The sequence below is a fragment of the Xenopus tropicalis genome, chromosome 3, assembly GCF_000004195.4.
Source record: "Xenopus tropicalis strain Nigerian chromosome 3, UCB_Xtro_10.0, whole genome shotgun sequence".
In the NCBI taxonomy this organism is placed as follows: Eukaryota; Metazoa; Chordata; class Amphibia; order Anura; family Pipidae; genus Xenopus; species Xenopus tropicalis.
This window is the reverse complement of record NC_030679.2, coordinates 68,495,961-68,509,723: the sequence shown is the minus strand read 5'-3', so window position 1 is coordinate 68,509,723 and position 13,763 is coordinate 68,495,961. Positions and strand designations below refer to the sequence as shown.

Below are 13,763 nucleotides of genomic sequence, written 5' to 3'. Positions count from 1 at the left end.
GACCTGAAGCGCAGGAACTTTCAGGAGATCTCTGAAATTGCTGCAGGTAATTATTCTACTTTAATATGCTTTTACACAATACGTTTCTTAAAAGATTTAGCAAGTAATTTGAACTTGAAATGTATATTTTCTCTCTCTCTATATATAAATATATATGTGTATATATGCATGTTTTTTCAAAAATACACAATAAAGAGGGAATTTTAAATATGTTGTGGCATTTTGAAAAACAAATACATATACACACACATATATATATATATACAGCCAGAATGCTCGGGACCAAGGGTATTCCGGATAAGGGGTCTTTCCGTTATTTGGATCTCCATACCTCAAGTCTACAAAAAATCAATAAAACATGAATTAAACACAATACGATGGTTTTGCCTCCAATATTGATTATTTACATCTTAGTTGGGATCAATTGCAAGGTGCTGTTTAATTACTACAGAGAAAAAGGAAATCAGTTTTTAAATTATGAATTACTTAATATGGTATTCTATACTTTCATGTAGTTTCTCCTACACTCTTACATTTATCAGTAACAGCATCAATATGCTATATGGGTTACATTTTTGCAAATATTCTGCCAACAATTTTGTCTTTAGCCCATTTTGCTGAATAGTAAAACTTGCATTAATTAGTACATAGCGTATTTTCTGGCGAGTGTGATAACTGCCAATCCAATGTTTTGTTGCCAGAATAATTGCAATATTATATTTGTTCCCGTTTAATAAAGTGCCCATAAAATATTTGCCATTTATTCTGTGTCTAAAATCTCCCACTTAATTTAAGCCACTTTAGCAAACGGACCCCTAAGTATTTGCCTAAATATTCTTAAATGCCCCCCCCCCATTTTATTATCTCTAGCACTTCTTTTTTTTTTCTTACTTTTACATAATTTTTATTGGTTTTTGGGTTTTTTTTTCCAAATAAACATTTATACAGCACTTCTCTAGCACTCTGTGCTCTCCCAGGGCAAAATGTCGCCAGTTTTATGCTGCCGATTGTCGTGTGTGTAATGTCGCGACAATTAGCGCATGCGATAAATAGCGTGCATGTGAAAAATACCGCGCACACTATTTATCGTGACAAAATTATCGCATGAAATACCGCGCGTAAAATAGCGCGAATATGCTTATAGTGAATCGTGCGAAAAGTCGTGAAAATTAAGACGCAATAAAATTTTTAACGCATGCTAAAAATAGCGCACGTTAAATCGCACTTTAGTGAATCGGGCCCTAAGTGTCTCGCTGTTTTAGCTATTTTTCTTCTTGGCATTCCTAGTTAGCCTGCTAGCTTAGGATCAGCTTGGATGCCAAACTGGATGGCAGAACAAAATAGTGATTAATTATTTTCCATCAGTACAGTTGACAACAGCATGTTTAAGAAAAGTGCATAAAATGTTATTGCAATTTGCACCCCGACTTCCAAGGTAGATGACCTATGTTTCCATATGCTGCCCCCCAACCTATGAGACCTACGCTCCCCAAATGAATACAGTATTTGTCCCCCCTCCTGCCCCTAACTTGTGTGTCATTCAGATGAGCAAGTCAGGGAGCTCCTGCAGGCATAGTTTACAACAGGTCCCTAAACTATAGCAGTTGGTAAGCCCCTGCTGCAAATTAGAAGTGAAGGTATGTGCTTATGTGTCCCTTGGTGCTACTGCAGTTGCATTAGAAGCAGACATAAATGAGCCCACTAATGTTTCAGCTTTAAGCAGACTATGTAAAAATTAATTCTGTCCTTACAGCACAATAAAAATAAGTTTACAGATTCCATCAGAACTGGTATTAAGAACATTTTTATTAAACCCTCCAGCTGTAATCACTATTACAATTTAAAAAAAAAACTGCAGGAAATACTTTTTTACTGTACCTGCAAGAAAATATAATTTTAACAAATGTTTCTCTTTTGTTAAATATTGTCAGCCAAGGCTTCTTTTGCTGTGAAACAGCTACTTGTACACAGGCATAGTTTGTTTTGATATGCTCTGCGATTCTGTTTATTAACTGTTTACAATACTTCAGAATGTCACTCCCTAGGCACATCATTTCCAAGTAAAAGTTGTTTGCCAAAGTCACCTGGAGATTTGAAATATGCCTGTAAATGTTCCTGTCTTCCACAATATTCTACCCTGAGATAAAGGGTCAGTTGATTTATATCAGTACTGATAATTACCGCTTGGCAACTGCTACAGTCATCTAAATTGTAAATGATGACCAAGGTCCATATACAGTATATTCAACCAAAGCCAATTTTCTAATCATAAAAGAAAGCCGATTTTCTAACTAATTAGATAAAACCAGTGGCTCACTTTGTGTGTGGGCTGTGTGTTTGTGATGAACAAAACACTTACTGGGTCACCAGCCAATTGTTTGAAAATTTTGTGGAGTAACTACATACTTTTCCTTCTTTGATAAAAAAGGTTCTAATACACAACAAAAACTAAAGGAAAATGTACCATTAAGGCCCCTGGATCCATTTTGATCATTAGAATATATAATTTCGCAAAGTTCCTTGCTTGAGCTTTCTGGACACAGATATTGACATAAATCCCTGGCATTACAGATTATTTAGGAAGCCAGCACACACTCCCCAGGATACAGTATCCACACTCCATAAATGTTAAACCCATCTTTGTAATAGCCAAAGCTCAATGTCCTCTAGCACAGAGCATACAGATATATCTTGACATAAACAAAAGACAACTTTAACAAATGGGCAACACCAAAACTATCCTTAAGGAGTGAGTGTCCAGAAGATGTTCTATAAAGGGTTTTATTTTCAAATACATCTGGGGAAGATAAAAGTCCAGACTAAATAGTTACATATTTTGCAGGTCCTAACAGTTCACAAATATTTTGAGGCAGTACCTCTGACATGGATACTACAGCTTTCACTCAAGTGATCACAAACAATAGATACAATATAACTAGAAGCTTCTCAAAACACACCAGAATTTTGCAAAAAGATAAGATCTGTTAAATGCAATGCTGTCTTTGTTAAACTTTCTGGCTAGAATGTTCAGGGAAATTTCAGTTGTGTTACTGACCTACATAGAAGCAGAGATTCCCAAAGCCATTGAAGGCAGCTACTACAGTGGTGCACCTCACTCCCAGAAAGGTTGTTTCTCACCCCTCTAACAATTTCTGAGAACCTCTGCATGTTAGCAGGAACAGCTACTAATATCATATCTTCAGTGTCCTTCAGTGTATGGCACACATAGGCAGCATAGGACAGGCAGAGTATGACACACAGGCAGCATACAGTGACACAATGCTGGCACTGCTCCTACAGTTTGCACAATAACTATATATTAAAAAACTTTTTTAATTGCAGTACCATCTCAGTATATGTTCTTTTTATAGTGTGCAGGGTTTTTGTGTGCGATGTGAACAGGTGAACAATGTGTGTCTTACAGTCTAAGCCTGAGGTGTGAACACTGCAGGGGGTGAACAATGTAGGGATTAAAATGTGTGAACAACAGAGGGGATTACATGATTAAACAATGCAAGGGGTTTACAGCCTGAATCTGAGGTGTAAACCATGCAGGGGGCCAGTTAATCTCAGTACTGATACCATTTAAAGTTTGCACAAAGGTAAGCCATCAAAGCAGTCAGACAGGTGGGGGGCCACACAGAGGGGGGTTGCGGGCCACCAGTTGGACAGCACTGGTTTAGAGTGTATGGCTCTCATTTTCATGCCTAGTAGGAATATGTGTGGGGCTGGCTTTATTGTACAATGTAGAACCTTTGAGAGCAGAGTCGCTACCATCTGCCAGAATTCTTGGGTTACTTAACATGTCCACCAATAAAAGATCCTTGTTCCCCGCATCCCCTGAAACAGATTGAAAGGTCTGGGTTGAAAGTGAAAACACTTGATTATTTGGTGGTGCCGTTCCTTTAATTAAGCTAACAGGGGGTGCTTTGGTCTGTGTGCACACATACACACAGGATTTCAAAGAAAACTTACATGCCTGTGTCGAAATCTACTCCATTTGTTTTTCCTGTAACATAACTCTAATACTGCTGTGTAGCCATGGGGGCAGCCATTCAAATGAGAAAAAGGCACAGGTTACTTAGCAGATAACTGATAAAACCCCATTATATTCTACAGAATTTATCTGTTATCTGCTATGTAACCTGTGCCTTTTCTCCTTTTTTCCAGCTTGAATGGTTGCCCCCAGTGGCTACACAGCAGCTTATTTTTATAAACTATAGTAGCTAAATTGTAGCAAACACACCACAAACACAAAACATTTAAATAGGTATAAAAGGTTAAACAGAGACAAGACTATATATCCGGTGCTAATGTGAAAATATAGTATATATTGTGTCACACAAATTTTGTCACAAATTACAAAAAAAGTCGCAAAAAGTGCAAAAAACACACACAAGGTACGAAAAAGTCACTGAAAATAAGCTTGGAGCGTTCGTGGATTAGTAAATGTCCCCCTTGGTGCAGACATTCAAAAATGGGTCCTAAACACGCACACTGCCAATAAAAATTCTTACATCATGATGCACCGTACAACAGTTTATATATAGATTAACCATATCAAGAGGTCTTCATAACACTCTTGTGGTAATAATTCTCTAATGCTTGTTTTGCACACACAGGTTTTAAAAGTGTACATACATTTTTTTCCGCATATGACAAAAAAAAAACCAACACCCACAGTAAAGTATGGTGGCGTTAGTCATGCTGTGGGCTGCTGTTTTTGAGCAGGACTTGGCATCTTGTTAAAGGAGAAGGAAAGGCTAAGTCACTTGGGGGTGCTAAAATTTTAGGAACCCCCAAGTGACTTTAATCGCTTACCTCGTACCCCGGGCTGGTGCCCCTGTTAGAAGAAAACAACACCAGCCCGGGGTACCTGGAGCGATGCGCTTCCTCCTTCCTGCTTCGTTTCACTGCGACTAACACAATAGGTGCATGCGCAGTAGAGTGAAAAGCCGACTTCTCTGTTAAAGTTCGGCTTTTCACTCTACTGGGCATGCGCGCGTGAGCGATACAGGAAGAAGGAACCCCAGGCTGGTGCTGTTCCCTCTGAACAGGGGCACCAGCCCGGGGGAAAGGTATGCAATTCAAGTCACTTGGGGTGCCTAACATTTTGGCACCCCCAAGTGACTTTGCCTTTCCTTCTCCTTTAAAAGTATGGACAGTGCAGAACACTGGTACATACTGCAAGAGAAATGTCTGCTAAAAAAGCAACCTTGAGCAAAAGTTCATGTTTTGACAGGGCCCTCATTTTAGCCAGAAGGCTAAAGTAACATTGGAGTGGCTCAAGAACAAAAAGGTGAAATTCTTACAATTGCCCAGTAAAGTCACAGGTCTTAGTCCAACTGAGCTTCTGTGGCCATATTTGAAAGATTAACACACAAATGTCATGCCACAAGTGACAGCATATTTCAGTTTTGAATGATTTATTCTAAAGTTAAGAAAAATCACAATAAAAACAACTTTTGTGCTTTGTGCTTTTTAGCATCACGGGGGAACAGAAATCTCAGTGTAACATTTCCTATTTGGCAAAATAAGAGAATTTCTAAAGGGTCACTATTTAAGCAAGGCAAGTCAAATAAATAGACAGAGATACACCTATTTTGACAACATATATTGTACTGCTATTCAAAATCAAAATGGTCCTATAGTTTACTGAACCATTCAAAAAGGTATTACCTGTTCCTTTTCTACTTACACTTACCTCCCTACTTCTGCCAACCATTTTATCCTAAATTTAGGTTCTTTCATTTCTACTGGTAGTATGTAATCTGTATGCAAATACAAAAATGCAACACAATCAATATATGAAAATTTGTATTTTAAAAAAAAAACAAAAACAAAAATCTCTCCCAGAAGAGACAGGATTCAAGTTATTTTGGGTAGGGTAGACAATTTATTATCTCTATCTGAATTTTTATCTGCTACTTTTGGTAATAGACTCTTTAAGGCATTAACATCTTCTGTATTAAAGTTTACCCCTTACTTTTATATACATAAAATATAGTTCAAGCTCCACTTCTCTACAATGTTGCCATGCTGTATGCTATCATATTTGTGCTACTTCTACTGCAGTTGTTCCTAATTTCATAACATCTAAAAGATGGATAGATGTGGGGGAGTATTCACCAAAATTGACCACACACAATTTGATGATTAACTAGCTAACTAACCAATTAAAGGCCATCTAAATTTTATGTTTAATTGAAAATTAGACTTTCTCTTATCCCATCTGCTACAGCAGCCCTAGTATGGCCTCTATTGCTTGAACAAGAGTACCATCCCCACTCTCTATCTTGCCCAACAGCAATCATCTCATTTTATCACAATCATTTGGCCAAACTATTTGGTCTTCTGTACAGGACAGCCTATTCTATTTGAAGTGTGTCACATCGCCACAAAGGACAACAAACAGTTGAACATGAGTTTACACAGCATGTTATATAAGAAAATCCATAAACCAATAAATCAGTGATTGGTCCAAATAATAAAGATATGAAAGACCAACTGATCACTAGCAGAAGACATAACCCAAAACCAGGATAAATTTGAGAAGTTTGGGAATGCATAGTTGCTTTTTCCTAGTATGTCAAGATTACAAGATGTACAATAACAGGGCCATAAATACTTAGAACTTCATTTTGGCATTATCTTAATAAGGTTTTTATGCATGAACAGCTTATCTCATATACTTACAATTAGCGCAGCTTTTTACAGGCATCTGGACGTGTCTGTCTATTTTATTTGCTGTGTGCATTTTAGTAACAAATAAGTGATAAACAGTACAGTAATTATAGTGTGTATTTACTCTGGTAAAACATATGCTGGTTATTTAAGCTAGCAACTCACTAATGAAGATTCACATACTAGCATTTCTAGTAAATTTAGTCACATGCAGAGCTACTGAATCAACATTGCACTGTACACAAAATTCCTCAACATTCCCAGGACCTCCCATATAGACCCTACAATCTAATTTTTAGTGCCTGAGGCACAGAACTAACACAAAGTCAGCACAGGAATCTAATTAAAGTTTCCATAAATTAGAAACCAATCCTTTGTTTGTCAACTGCTTGCTTCCAAAAATATATAGTATTTATTAGATACCAAGGGGCCGATTTACTAAAGTCCGAAAGTCACTTCTTATATTTTGCAAGTTAACGATTGATTCACTAAAAGGACACTTGTCTGAATTAAGACGTGACGTTATTGTCATTATTTATCTGGCGATGACATATTTTAAAGTGTTATTTAAACCATGTGATATATCTATGCGTTATTTCGTAGCATGCGATATTAGCGCACGCTATTACGCACGTAGCAGTTACTTTCTAAAAACTACTGTTCTGAAAATTACCATTTCCATGAAAACTGGAGAATGCATCACTCTAGGAAGATCACATACTTTAAAAAATCTGACTGCAAACTCCATCTTGTCACCACAGACAATAACCACCTGCAATTTTGTTTAGTAACGCCTACTCCTGGGAGGTGTTAAGTTTCACAGTAATTATCACCACATTTTATGCCTTTAACGCTTCATATGTGTTTGCGAATTCTGCATTAGTATTATTTCTATACAATAATTACTGCAATGCAATGCAAATACCGCTTTGCGATAATGTGTTTTTTTGATCGGTACTTAATTATCGCACATTTTTTAACGCAAAAAACTATGCGATAAGTGTTAACAACCTTTAGTGAATCGGCCCCCAAGTATTTTCACCTACTTCCCACCTTGCCAAACACTCCTCACATCAGTCCTCATCCATGAAGTGCCTGTTGGGAGCATTTCGGTAATTCATTTTGATGCAATACACAAATGTTGGAGACAATAATACACAAGTGTACAGCCAGCTAGAAGCTCTGCAGGTTGATGGTGCTCAAAGGGATACCCAGTAATAGAGTTGACAATAAGGCCATGGGAAAGTGACATAAACAAGACAGACATAACAAATAAATATCCAGATTTAAAATCCCCAAAAAGCATTCAAATGGGACTGGCACAGGTGAACAAAAAGGCCCACCCTTCTGTCAAGACAGACAAAATGCCGTACTTGCCATACATGCTTAAAGGATCGGGCACAAATGGCATAAATAAGCTAAACTGCCAAACCAACTCTGGCCATGAAAGGCCAGCTTATGAAATGCTGGCTGTGGTGAAAGCTAGATATAGATGACAGCTGCTAAATGAAACTTGAATGAGTAGCTGGAAGGTGCCTCCACAGGTGCTATGGTAAATGTAAAAGATTCAGGGTAGGGGGCTTCCTCTCCATCTCTTTTCATACTTTAATTAATGGATATCAATACCTGGAAATACAATGTTGCCACACAGTAGAGTCACCATCTGAGGTGTTTTTAAAATAATAATCATAAAAATACTTCAGCTTGTTTGAAACGCAAGGGATACATTTCTTATGGTAGGAATGATGCAATATGAAAGCATGTGTATTTCTAGATCTGTAAACACTTTCTGGGTCAATAAAAAAAACTAAATTGTACATAACAAGTGTCTATTGGTCTGATGTTAATTTGATTATCACAAGGGTAATGATTAGCCTGGTCTATTAGCCTATTGAAGATGGTGGCCCCTGGGCAAGTAAACTCCCAGTATATGATTCTGTAACAATCAGGCTTTATAAGATGTAAGAAAGCATGATATATACATTGATACACCTCTCTTAGCCATTGCTCTGTGAAAGGGATTTGAGTCAACATTGGTTATTGGAATTTTTTAGGAGTCTACTCTTATAGAGACTTTGTTAGTAAAACACATGTTGAATTGCATTTACATTTTTCACAGTGCACTTTCTTTGTAAATAAGCCCTAATGGGCCACATGGAGAAAGGGGATTGAATTTACAAACTGGTTGTGACTAGGGGTATAGGACAACAAATTCTGCATTGGGGCCAATGTGCCTTTCATTACAACAATGCTATTAGTTTTTGTTTCTTACTCTCAGTTAACTGCTATGCTCCTTTATTGCCTAATAGCCTATGGCTATGTCTATGTAGTATGCACCGCTGTTTACAAATCACGCAAACTACAGTTTAACAAACAGACATAAACAGCTTGCTGCAATTGTCTTTTTATTTTGTATTTCAACAGCTTCAGTGACAAATGACCTTTTAGTCCATTTCCAAATATTTGTTGGCCTAAAATGATTTGCATTGACACTCAATTTTCTATATAATTCTAATTTATCTTAATAATTTTGCTGGATGTCATTTCTTTTTATAAAATGTTACTCTGCATACACACCCACATACACATGGTTGAATGAAATTAGAATAGGTGTCCCATTTAGCTGGCTCTGATGAATTTTGTAAAAGGTTAAACTGGCAGATTTTTAGGTAAATATGCAGAAAAAAATGGAGCACTAAAAATACAATTCCACAAAATCTGAGTTATTTCATGTAACTCGTGGAGTTAGAAATATAAGATCAAAATCAAAGTCCTTATTCCATTAAATGATAAGGTTATTCATTCTTTGCTTCAAATATGGTCACACAATAAACATCATAAGGCAGGTCTGTGCTATTTTGGTATTAAGCTTCCTTGTTTAAAGGTGATGTGTGGTAAGGCTAAGCACACCTGTTGTCCTCTGAAAATTCCAATTTCGCAAGCCAAGGCAAATGCACATAAAGGATTTTTGAGCCCAAATCCCATAACAATCAGAACAGCACAACTAATACAAGGACATGAATAAATCCAGCTGCCTGTTATGAAAATAAACTACCAGGATGGATAGAAATAATAAAGCCACTGTTATGGGACACACAAATCTTTAGCAATACCCTATCATACAATGAATTCTATTCAAATACTGGAATAACAGTGCACCTACACTGTTTTTTGCTAACAGCTCCTGCTGCTTGACCCCTGCAGTCACTATTTGATTAAATAACAAGATTATCCTTTCAGCCATGTTAATATTACAATGTGCCTTGCCTGTAAAAAATTTTGAGACATTTTAGTAGATGAGTAACAAGATTCCTGCTAACATGCTTTGTAAAACACATAGGTATATCTAGTAGCATGTCAGAGAACGACGCAGAATGTGTTCTTCAATACAGTACGTTTTATGCCTTGAAGTGCTGCTTACAATCTTTTATGTTATGGTGCATGCTATAAAAACCACCCAAAGCTAATCAAAAAACCATTTAGTGGTAGTTAACCTTAAAATTAACTTTTATATGGCATAGATAACAGTAATCTAAGGCAATTTGCAACTGGTATTCATAGATTTTTAATTATTTAAATATTTGGTTCTTCAACTTTTAATTGCCTGCTAGGGGTTAATATACTTAGCAACCAAAGTGAAGTTTTGAAATCAAAATGGAAAATGACAAAGTGATGGTCTAAACACAAAAGTAAGCAATATAGTTGCTGAGGTCAGTGACCCTGATAATCAGATTGTATTTTCAAATGGAGGCTAAGCCAAAAGGTTAGCTAGAATAGCAAATGTAATAATTAAAAAAACAATACTGAAGATCCTTTGAATCCACACAAAAAGTCAACGTAAAATTAACTTTCCCTTTGTAATGCAAACAGACGTAAACTGGTTGGGGCTACTGTAAGTGTGAAAGATAGGGTATATTACTGACAATTGTCTTGTAGTCATCTTTAGCTAATACAAGCAGTGCAGAAATATTTGCCATTGGATCTGTATTTGTGCAGGCTAAATGAAGCAAGTACAAGCAGTAAAAGTCCAAAATGCCAGCAACTGATTTATTAATCAGAGTGTTTGTTTTTTGTCCAGGGTAATAAAGATACTGCTAAATCAGGATCCTGAATGTAGAAGCTTTGAATGTTCCTGGCCTAAACTCATCAGCACCATACCATGGCACTGCACCCCACCAGAGTTAGAATGTCTCTGCCATTATTCTCTGTGCCAGTCAGTAACAGGTTAGCACAGGTATGAAGGAACTTACCTAAAGAAAATCTGTGAAAAGATGCTGGCTTTCTCCAGAGGGGATCTCTGCATGGTGACACAGTGCTGCCAGCTGCAGGCTTCTTGGCACAGTAATGTCACTCTGTCACCACTCTCGCACCTTATTCCCTCAGCCTGGTGAAGTCACTCCCTCCTTGACTCTGCCCAGGCACAGAGAGAGCCCAGCCTTTCATTCCTTCCTTCTGCTTTTCTCTCATTCTCCCTCTCCCCTCCCTTTCTCCGTTTAGGTAACAAAAAGGGGTGTGCTTGTGCTGCAAACAGAATGTGTTCTTTTAATAAGCTGAATTGTTTTCTCACAATCAGTACTGCTAAACCTCTATCATTAAGTGCATCGTATACAACATATTAAAAGCAATTCTGTACATACACAAGGAGTATATTATATATAATGTGCTCCTGCTGGCAGGATTTCTATATTTAAATAGATATCAGTTTTGTAGTCACCCCAGTGCTCCTGTCAGATGCTTCTCCCCTTCATGTGTAACAGAAATGCTGGCTATATCAACTTATTGAGAACATAAAGGTTGGGAGCACTAAGTACAGCAGGCTTGCAGCACTTCTATGCCGTGTTTGCCCCTGCCTTGTTTTTAATGTCACCAACATGAATTAACCCATGAATACTTAAGAAAACTGTCTCCCATCAGACCTTAGGGGAGTTGCAGACTTGTGTGCTGATGAAAGGTAGATCTGGTCTTTCCCTACTATTTTGGTCATTAACCTCTGGTGCTTGCACTTTATATTGCTTGAGCATAAGCAACAGTTACCTGCCCACAGAACTTATTAGTGAGGAGTATGACAATGTTCAGTATACAGAGCGAATCAAATCAGTCTCCTATGCAACCTATAAAAGTGTTGCTGCAAAAAACGTTACTTTAAGATGCAATGACCTTAGGAACGAACATAAAGGGTTTCCTGCTAAGCAATGCATTGTTACATAGTTATCTTTTACTGCACTATGCATTGCCCAGTTAATGAAGGAATGTGGGTTTGGATACTTTGGGCGAGATTACATTCCATGAGAAAGATTTATCTCTTTATTCTGTTCTAGTTTTCACCACAGAAAGAAAGGGAATTAAATTTGAAGGTAGTGTCATTCTATACAATTTTCCAATAGAATAAAAAACTGACATTTATTTTAAATGTAAACTTACAGAACATGCTAAGAATAGGGGGCTATAAGGCGTCAATTTTGCTTACTACTGACTGTTGTGAGCAAAGTACAATTTCAAGCACAATCGCCATGTCCCATAATGCCTTTTTTCCCAGAATTCCAGCATGGTTGCACACACCAGTAGATCTGACACAGCTGTGGCCAGTACATCAAAATTACTGCAATTACACTTAATTGCAAATCAGTCTCAATTGCACCAGGGCCTGGTTGATGTAGTTTCTGGTGTTAGGTGTGGGAATGACATGTGTGTCCTATTCTTTAGGCACAGATTGCACAAAAAATAATGGACATTGGGTGCTCCAATAATTTGCTTTTTACATTTTTTGTTAAACATTGGAGCCAATAAATGGTTGTTTGTTTCACTGTCACATTTGTTGATTATTTAGGCAGATTCTCTGCTCCCATTGACGCAGGGTGCTTAGGAAACCCTGGAGCTACTGACTGGTCTGGAGGTGACAGTAAGTAGCAGTGGAGGTGGCAGTAGCTCCAGGATTCCCTTGCATCAGTAGATGCAAATTCAAAACATGAGGCATGAAAGACTTGGCAGCACTTAGCGCAACTAAAAAGTGCTAGGAGTGCATGCTGTTTAGTGTTTTACGAGCAGCTGACTGTGGGAAAACTGAAGGACCACAACCGAACTTGCACTCATAAATGACCCCTGCGGAGTCTTGACTGCAGGAGAGTCGACTCTTGCTGAATTGTTGAGTCTTGCTCTTGCTTGCTGCATTGTTTTAATGGTACATAAAGTCAGGACTGCAGAAAATAGCAAACTACAGTCATTTGACGTACAGTATATCTGTGATATCAACTGAAACAGTATATAAAGGTGGCCATACATGGGCAGATTTGAGCTGCCAATTCAAGTCCTTTAGACCGATTCAGCAGCTTGTCTGCCCATGTATCTGCCGACCATTATCTGACCAAAAATTGGTCAGGTGTTGATCAGCAAGGTGTGATTTTCCTGTCAGATCAGGGACTGCTTGCTCCTATACCCGCTCCTTTGCACTATGGCCAAAACATTATATTAGCCCAATACTGAATTAACCCTTAGGTGGGCATATTGGGAGAAAGATCTGCTTGTTTAGCAACATCACCAAATGAGTGAATTTTAACATATATGGCTATCTTATACTGTAGTCAGGAGCACATTTTAGCCTGGTACTGTGAGGCAGGAGACCAGATGCCCTTTCCCCTTGTGACTGCTATTGTAGAATGCAATTGTCTAAAATCAATACACAGCAAGATAAATACACTGGATTTTTTTTATAATTCTTTATTTTGCAATTTTTCAGGTATGGGGAAGGGATACAGAAGACAAAAGAGAGGGGTAGGGGGGGGAGGGAACATTGCATATGGTAGTCTTGACATTTCTTATACATTTACAATTTCAAGCAAGCTGTCATCAAGTTATTTCTACATTTTCAGGTAAATATTCGTTTAACTAAACCTTATAAACATTAGTTCCAGAATGCTTCTTTTGAATGACTGACATGTGGTAATTTAAATACACTGGATTTAATATAATGACAAGGGCAATGTGTACTGTGTGCAAAAGTTTGTTTTCCCAGTTTGATAATAGGTCCATTTACATTATTGGTAACATGGGCATACCTATCACAGGCAACAGAGGTGTGCATT

The 13,763-nt window shown here is 37.7% G+C and overlaps 1 protein-coding gene across 1 annotated transcript in view; it reads right to left on the bottom strand.

The window, feature by feature from the left end:
* cftr (cystic fibrosis transmembrane conductance regulator) overlaps positions 1-11,133 on the bottom strand; it is a 73,044-nt gene extending 61,911 nt beyond the window's left edge. The window contains exon 1 of the mRNA XM_031898971.1: positions 10,935-11,133. Within this exon, the coding sequence (XP_031754831.1) occupies positions 10,935-10,987 (53 nt within the window). The 5' untranslated portion in view covers positions 10,988-11,133. The remainder of the gene's footprint in view (positions 1-10,934) is intronic.
* Between the last annotated feature and the right edge of the window lie 2,630 nt (positions 11,134-13,763).